An 8,662-nucleotide genomic window follows, 5' to 3' on the forward strand; every position below is an offset into this window, starting at 1 on the left:
CCAGTTATCCCTTCTCAGGGACTGTTATTTCCTCCCCAACAGACTAGTTGCCTTTTGTGTCCTTTGAGCCATAAATGAAACCCAAAATACCTTTTCCTCTCTATTATTGCCTCCCAGATCTCAGCCCTTAGAGCTCTGCTGTCCTAAAACTGTTCTCCTGCCTCTCTCTTTGGTGGGAGATTCCAGTCCAGTTGCCTCCACTTCTCCTTGGTGGGACTTAAATCTAGGAGAACATCTCCACTAGATTTTTTTTTTTTTCCTCCCCCTAATTAATTCTCAGCAAATTGCTTCTGACACAGTTTAAGCACAGGCTGAGCTATGTATTCCCCAGGGAATTGTGACAGTCATGTGCATGTGGCCCAGGCAGAGTCCTGGCCCAGCTCCCCCAGGCTCTACATTGGGGACAGAATGTTAAAACAATAAGAGCAACTTTACTACTTTCCCCTCCAAGCCCTCCCTGTTTATGAGGGGGCTAATAAAAAAGGTTCTGTGGGCAATTGTTCCCCGTGGGTCAATTCAGTAGGAAATAAAACTCTTATGTTCCTTCAAAAAAAAAAAAAAACCAAAACACACAGCACCAAATAGCTCACAGACATTCCAGGATGGGATTTGGGAGGGAGGGATATGAGATATGAGCTGGAACTAGAAAAACCTGCTTTAGTTTAATCAATAGTGTTTAAAGTTCTCTAACAAGGCCTGGCTGGGGGTAGGTGGGGAGCACAGCTCTGATGCTGCTCACGGAATAATGTGGCAGTTGTTTGGGGGGAACACCAGCCTGTGGTTTTGTTTAAGCTCAAATGTGAACCAGCTGTGGTGCTGCTGGAAGGCTGTGGGGCCTTTGGCCCTTGCTGGGAGGCAAGAAGTGCTGCAGGAGAGCTCACTTGGGCTGCAGGCAGGAGAGGAGTGCAGGCTGAGAGCTGCCTGGACAGGGAACAGCAGCTGGACATGTGTTCTCCATCCCTGTGTTGTCCCAAGACCTCCTTCCTCCACTTTTAGGAGCAATTCCTGCTCTTTCAGAGTTGACCATCTGCAAAAGGTGAGCCAACTATTAAGCTGAGATAGGGAAGAGTCAGATTAGACATTAGGAAAGATTTCTTCACTGTTACTGTGTTCAGGCACTGGAATATTGCCCAGGGAGGTGGTGGAATCACCATCCCTGGAGGTGTTTGAGAGGCATCTGGATCTGGCACTGGAGGATATGGTTTAGGGGTCACAGCAGTGACAGGTTAATGGTTGGACTGGATGATCTGAGAGGTTTCTTCCAACCTTGATGGTTCTATGATTCTAGACTGTCCATCCTGTTACAGGAAGGCCTGAAGGGGGTAGGGATTACCCAACCTTCCTCACCTGGGGGTGTCCCAGCACCCCTGGAGCCTGGGAGATGTGGATCCAGGGCAGACCTTGTGGCCTTGCCATGCAACATAGTGCCCAGGAAAACAGGAAGCACAGGATGGAGTCCTTTAGGGCTAGAGAGGAGGAAACCTTTCCTGGTTTGTTTATTAGGTGAACCTCCTTCACTGGAGATACTCAAGAACTGTCTGGACACAATCTTGTCCCATGTGCTCTAGGATGGCCCTGCTTGAGCAGGGAGGTTGGACCAGCTGACCCAGTGTGGTCCCTTCCAGCCTGATTCTGTGCATTGGGAATGGTAGCTCTTTATTCAAATGATGCAACCATAGAATCATGGAATCCCAGAATAGTTTGGGTTGGAAGGAGCTTAGAGCTCATCCCATGGGCAAGGACACCTTCCACCAGCCCAGGTTGCTCCAAACCCCATCCAGCCTGGTCTGGAACACTTCCAAGGGATGGAACACCCACAGCTTTTCTGGACAATCTTATTTCTGCAGTTCACTTTGGCTACAAAACCTGGAGACCTTAGCACAGGTTGCCCAGGGAGGCTGTGGCTGCCCCAATCCTGGGCAATGTTCATTCCAGGCTGGATGAAATCTTGAGCAACCTGCTCTGATGGGAGGTGTCCCTGCCCAGGGCAGGGGGTTGGGGCTGGATCACCTCTGTCCCTGCCCAGGGGGTTGGGGCTGGATCACCTCTAAACTCCATCCCAACTCTTTAACATGCTCTGAACTGCGCTGATGCATTTCTTTATCTTGCAGCTTCTCTGGACAGTTTATATACTTTTTTTTTTTTGTGTTCATGCCCAGGTGGCCAAGCGAGTGGGCCGAGTGCTGTACATGGCAGGATTCCCCATGGCTTTCCCGCTGCAGCCTCCTGGTCTGAGGCCTCCAGAGAGGGAACTCCATCCCAACTCTTTAACATGCTCTGAACTGCGCTGATGCATTTCTTTATCTTGCAGCTTCTCTGGACAGTTTATATACTTTTTTTTTTTTGTGTTCATGCCCAGGTGGCCAAGCGAGTGGGCCGAGTGCTGTACATGGCAGGATTCCCCATGGCTTTCCCGCTGCAGCCTCCTGGTCTGAGGCCTCCAGAGAGGGAAGTGCCCCCAGCTGAGCTCCGACCTGCGTCCACGGGCAGCGTGGCCTCCCCCTTTGGCAGCACCCTGCCTGCTGCCAGCAGGGGCTCCCCCAAGCAGGAGAATGGGAATCCTTCCCTCCTCCCTGGGATCAACGACACCACAAAACCTCCGTCCTAACTGTGGGACACCTCCAACTGGGACTGGGAGTCAGTGGGACAAGCTGAAGGTGACGCCAGAGCCTCCCCCGCGGCGGCCACGACGTGAGACGCAGGAGTGAGGGAGGAAAGGGAGGGGGTTAGTTTATTGGGATGCATTTGCTTTTTTTTTTTTGTTTGTTTGGGAAAAAAAATAAACCCACGCAGAAGATTTAGAAACTGTAAAAAGGGAAGGTGAGAAAAATTAGCCAAAGATTGTCCTGAGGCAAGACAAATGAAGAAAGAGGATTTTTGGAGGATGCTGCAGCATTTCTGTTCCCTTTCCGCACCCATTCGTGCTCCTTGGGTGGAGATGGAGAGCCCTGGCCAGGGAATGGACACTGTTCTTTGCCTTCAAGGAATGATGGCTGTCAGGAACTCCTGGGTGTGACTGCAAGCAGAGAAGGGGAAGAGGCTCTGCTCCTCCCAACGGTACTCAACAACCCACCAACAACAGGCAAACCAACCAACCACCTTTCCAGATCTCTCCTCCTCCCTGCCAAACTGTGCTCAGTTCCTCAGTCAGGTGTCTATGCATCTCTAGCAACTTTGAAAACAATACCAAAGACAGATCAAAAGATTTAAAAAAAGAAAAAAAAAAGACTGAAATAAAGAAGACAAGCTCCGGTCCATGTTTACTTCGTACGGACGGTACAGCACTGGCAGCTCCATGCCAGCACACAGCAGAACAGACTCTGCCTGTGCCCCAGCCCTGCAGAGGTGTTTTATTTTCCACTAGGTGTTTTGTTTTAAAGAGAAGAAGAAGAAGAAAGTGTGTGGCTTGGGTGGGATGAAGGGTCACAGCCTCACACCAGTGTGGCCTCTCCCTCCTCCCGTGTCCAACAGACTCATTTCTACATCTGGGGTGGGTTTTATTTGTTCCTAGGGTTGGGGTTTTGGTTTTTTGAAAGCCTTGTTACAGAGGTGGATGTAGTTGCACATTCTGGCCTGCTGTGGACCATGAGACAGATCCCTGGGAGGAGGGGGAGGGATGCTGAGGGCTGAAAAACAACAGGCAGAGTTTTTACTACTGTGAATGAGTTGGGAACTCCTGGGGGTGACCTCCTGTGACTTGTACAGTTGTGAACAACAATCACATGTGGTACTTCTCTCTCTCTCTCTCTCTCTCTCTCTCTCTCTCTCTCCCCTGCCCCTGTTTTGGTTTGGTTTTGGTTTTGTTTAAACGTTGCACGTGCTGCCGTATTTTTTTTTTTCTTACAACATAGCTTGGTGGTACATTAGCTTCTTTATATTGTAAAGAAAAGGAAGTCCATTATCCATCACATCACGATGAAAAAAAATGCTTTCCAGCAATCAATTTAAATAAAAAAGACACTTAATTTACAAATGGTAACCTGGCTTTACCCAAGGAGTGTGTCTCCTTCCTTTCACTGGTGATGTGCATCACCACAGGGGTTTGTAACACATTTCTGGCCTAAAAAACCAACCTGAGGGTTGGTTCAGAGATGGCACAAGGCAGACAATACCTTGCCCAGGTAAGTTAGAGAAAGGAGAAAAGCAACTCCTTTCTCTTTTGGAAGAAAATGTAAGTTAAAACCTTCCATTTATAGTTAGGGCCTTAAAGTTCTCACCTTTAGTGAGACATAACCTGGGCTCCCAGATGTACCTGCCTAAGACTCAGCCATAGGGAACCTCAGTTTTGAGGGCTCCTTAACCCCTAAAGGAGCAGCAGGTACTCTGGTGAGGGTCCCAGAGCAAAGTATGTGGTGCCAGGGGTGGTTGGCTGAACAGGGAGGAGGAACCTTAGAGAATGTGCTTCCCTTGCTCAGCTCACTTAGCAGCAGTTGAAACTGAACCCTGTGCTATTTAAAGCCACAGATTTTAATGAGGGCTTTTTATGACTTCTGCTGAGCAGTTTTACTGGCCTTGACATGGCCACAGTTTTATTGTTACCAAAAACATAACTGGTAGAAAAAGCTTCAAAGTCCAAATAACATCTCTGCCATGGCACCGAGTCCTTGCTGGCTCCTACCTGTGTTCCTTGGCTTTTACCACCTCTGAGCAGCAGCTCCAGGTGCTGGAGGCTGGGGGGATCCAGTCTGGGAGGGATCAGCTTGGAGAGGTGGCTGTGAGTGGGCTCAGTCATCATCAGAGAACGCCAAGTCCTCCACGATGTCCTCCCCACCCTGGGCGAGCTGCTCCAGGTCGGAGCGCGACATCCCTCGGGGACAGCTCCTCTGCTTCCCTGGCCCTTGGGAATCCTGAGCTCCTTCCTCTGTGGGTGGAAAGAGAGAGGTGTAAATCCTTGTCTTGCTGGGAACAAGCATGAGGCTAGTCAAGGCAACTCATTACTAATTAATCCCAGACACTCATTAATTTATCGGCACCGCTGCAGTGCCCAGAGAGCAGCAGGAGAGCTGCAGGGTGTGCAGCTCCAGCTCTGAAGCACCTGGGAGCTGGAGAGGAGCCGAAAAATGTTACACCTGAGGCAGAAACATAGAGGAAGAACTGGGGGACATGAGCCAGGCCTCCAAACCTTTCTCCCTCCCAGATCAGGTCAGTCTTCCTCACTGGAGATGTTGGGCTGGGCATTAGGAGCTGTCACAGGTCACAGACTCCCAAATGCAAAACTATCTCCAAAGAGAGGAGCACAGGTGAGAATTAGTTTCTAGGGGCTGTTCATGGAATCCTAGAATGGTTTGGGTCAGAAGGGACCTTAAAAGACCATCTAGTTCCACCCCATGCCATGGGGTGGACACCTTGCCCAGGTTGCTCCAAACCCCATCTAACCTGGAAGATACTCCTTTCTCAGCTGCACAAAGCCTGGCCTGGTGTCCAGCACAGCCCTGGCAGCTTTTTCAGTGCCCCTTGAGAGCTGTTCCTGGGAGCATATATGACCTGGCAGCCCCTCATGCTGACTCCCAACACTCACCCATTCCAACTCTGGGAGCAGGACCAAGCACAGAGGCTGCTCAGTGGCTCTAGCAGAGTCTGAACTCACACTGCCCAGAAGAATGATAAATGCAGGACTTGGACCAGCTCTCCTGTCAGCCCTGTCCTGGAAGAGCTGCTGAGATGAAAGGTGACACACACTCTGCACACCCCATGTGTGGGTAACCTGCAGAGAAGCCTCCAAGCAAGGCTGATGTACCTCCAAGCATCTGTAGCCTGTTGGGGTGGGCTGTGCTTCAAGAGTTTGTTTGAGCCTCACTGCAGGAGGCTCCTGAAAAGAGATGAAAGGGACTGGAGGGTTGTTAGAGTGAGGACTGCAGAGACCTTAACCCTTTCACTCTCCTCAGTGTAACTCAGAACTGTCAGGTCTCCCTGCCCAGGGTGTGTGTCTGTGTGTGAAGTCCCTCCTGACACCCTCAGGTGACAACAGCAAAGGAGCTTTGGTCACCAGTGCTGTCACTTCCCCTTTGCCCAGCTGCTCTACTCACCATCTGACTCACTGTCTTCCTCCAATTCCTCCTCATCGTCCTCAATTTCATAGTTTCCTTCATCATCATCATCCTCCTCACCATACTCCTTGCTGCTTTCTTCTGAGCTGTCATCTGATTCCTCCTTGGCTTTGCCTTTACCTGCAAGTATGTTAACATGGAAACATGAAGAGCACATGTGCAGGAAGTATAGCCAAAGGGACAAAGAACCCTCCAGCCCAACATTCATCCTCAGGAGAATGCTCAGACATGCTAAAAGGGATATTTCCCCACATTTCTTACACATCTATCTCCCCAAAAGCCACATCCCCTTGCACCAGAGGCCCAGAGAAGGATGAGGTTTGGTTCAGAGTCACCCAGGACACAGAGGAATCAGCTCAGAACCCACAGCAGGGTTTAGGGCTGTCCTGCTCAGAGAGACAGGAAAGCTGAACAGACAGGAGAGCACAATGAAAAGAAATGTGCCTGCTCAAAGGAGAAGGAACAAATCCCACAGGTGAGACCAGAGTAGGGATGGTGCCTGTGTATAGCCACCTTCATCCTCTGCACAGGGGTAGACTCTGGTTCAGGGCATCCCTGTAAACCTCTCTTAGCTTTATTCCCTCTGTTAGACACAAAAAAATGTCTAGGAACGAGTGAAAATTCCCTCTGCAGATGGCTAGCCAGCTCCAAGGGAGCCTGGAAGGAAGGATTAAGAGCCTCTGGATGCTTGGCCTGTGGGAAAAACAAATCATCCATCTCTGGAATTGGCCCAACTCCTGTGAAGTTCACTGCAGGAGGAGTGATTCTGCTCTCTCCCTCCTCTGGGCTGTGTGAGTCACCAGGTGTTTAAATGACAGAAGACAAGTTCTGTACAGAGGGAGCAGAACCACCAGCTGCCTCTTGGCTGAGCCCAGCTGGTGCTGCAGCCTGCCTGCCCTGCCCTGCTGAAGAACCTATTTACTCACCCTTCAGACTCTGCCTGGACATTTTCCTCACTCAGTGGTCCCTGGGCCACACTGCAGTGCCTGTGTTTTGCCCCATCCTCCCTCCCCAGCAGCTGACCTGTGTGACTCACTGAACTGGATCACTAAGCTGGCTGCCAGCACTCCCAGCTCCCTGTCACCACCCTGTCCTCCCTGCTCTCACCCATCTGTCAGCTCTGCCAGCAGCCTCTGTGCAGTTCCCCCTGAGGGATGGGCAGGCACAGCACAGCCCACAGCCAGAGCTCTGGGGTGTCTGCAGGGAACTCCTCCTGCAGAGGAGATGGATTGCAGTGCTGGTCACTGTCCCACATCACAGTGATGGGAACCTGAGCAGCTCAGGGGCATGTTCTCATCCATCAAACACCAGCCAAAGCACTGCTAGATCCAGCAACCAGCTCAGCTGGGAGGATGCAGCAAACCAGCAGTGAGCAGGAATTGGGTATTGGGCCCTTGGGTCACTCCTACCTGCTACAACAAGAGGAGTTTACTCAGCTTCTCCAGATTTCTGCTGCCCATCCTTAAGCTCAGCCCCTGCCTCTGCTCACACTGGGGTATACTATGAGAGTATGCTCAGGGGTTGGAATGGACCTTAGAGAGCACCTAGTCCCAGCTCTGAATTTATAGTTTCATAGATTGTTAAGAGGTTGGGATGGAGCTTAGAGATCATCCAGCCCCAACCCCCTGCCCTGGGCAGGGACACGTCCCACCAGAGCGGGTTACTCAAGGCTTTAGCCAACCTGGAATGAACATTGCCAGGGTTGGGGCAGCCACAGCCTCCCTGGGCAACCTGTGCCAGTGTCTCACCACCCTCACAGGGAAAAACTTCTTCCTAAGATCTAACCTAAATTTCCCTCTTTCAATTTCTCCCCATTCCTCCTTGTCCTGTTGCTGCAGTTCCTAACAAAGAGAGAACACCCACAGAGCTCCCAGTACAGCCTTCACACAGGACACCCAAATTCCATCTCCCCAGGCACAAGTGCATCAGTGAGACCCTAGAAGACACTGCTCAGGGCAATCAGTGCTGCTCCTCTCTTCCTCCTCACTCTGCTCAGCTCCTGGAGCAGGAATATCCCCACTGAAAAGAGCCATGATACTTCTGGTAGGAATGAGACAGCCTGACCTCCCTCTCCACACCCCTGGCCCCCACCAGCCTGGCATTAAATTGCTGTAATATGATTATGTGAGGGATAAATGAAGAAACCTGCTCAAGTTCATTAAGGCACAGCAACACCTAATGTGGACAGATCGCTCATTACCGCTGGGCCCAGGGAGACGTGGCCACGTTCCCTCCTCACCTTTAATTGCCTCATGACGAGGCAGCCCAGCACCTTTTCCACAGCCATTAATAACTCCCAGCCTTGCCTTTCCTCCCAGAGATCCAGCTGCTAAATGAGGAGAATGCAGGTAGCTCCCCACCCCCACCAGGGACACGTGGGCTGATCAATCTATGCTCTTTTCTCCCTATCTCCTGGTGCTTCCTGCTCAGGGGTTCCTAAAATGTGCAAACTGGTGTCTCTCCCCTCATCAGCCCTTTCAGAGACAGCAGCCAGGGAGTCTCTCCTCCCTGCCTTTCCCATTCCAGAGGGCAGCTTGTCATGATGTGATGGACTCTCTGCACCCACCACCTCTCCTGCTCCCTTGGGAGGATGCTGAGGGTATGTGATCCTGCTG

At 51.1% G+C, this 8,662-nt stretch overlaps 2 protein-coding genes across 2 annotated transcripts in view; one reads left to right on the forward strand and one right to left on the reverse strand.

The window, feature by feature from the left end:
• The window catches only part of SAMD11 (sterile alpha motif domain containing 11), a gene marked incomplete at its 5' end in the record, with an annotated part of 22,614 nt that extends 20,006 nt beyond the window's left edge, over window positions 1–2,608 (forward strand). Inside the window, one exon of the mRNA XM_009077983.1 lies at window positions 2,360–2,608. Coding sequence (XP_009076231.1) covers window positions 2,360–2,608 — 249 coding nt within the window. The remainder of the gene's footprint in view (window positions 1–2,359) is intronic.
• A 2,116-nt stretch (window positions 2,609–4,724) lies between these two features.
• The window catches only part of NOC2L (nucleolar complex associated 2 homolog (S. cerevisiae)), a gene marked incomplete at its 5' end in the record, with an annotated part of 36,560 nt that continues 32,622 nt past the window's right edge, over window positions 4,725–8,662 (reverse strand). The window contains 2 exons of the mRNA XM_009077984.1: window positions 4,725–4,861; window positions 6,027–6,167. Of these exons, the coding sequence (XP_009076232.1) occupies window positions 4,725–4,861; window positions 6,027–6,167 (278 nt within the window). The remainder of the gene's footprint in view (window positions 4,862–6,026; window positions 6,168–8,662) is intronic.

The sequence above is a fragment of the Acanthisitta chloris genome, unplaced genomic scaffold (genome assembly GCF_000695815.1).
Source record: "Acanthisitta chloris isolate BGI_N310 unplaced genomic scaffold, ASM69581v1 scaffold14597, whole genome shotgun sequence".
Classification (NCBI taxonomy): domain Eukaryota; kingdom Metazoa; phylum Chordata; class Aves; order Passeriformes; family Acanthisittidae; genus Acanthisitta; species Acanthisitta chloris.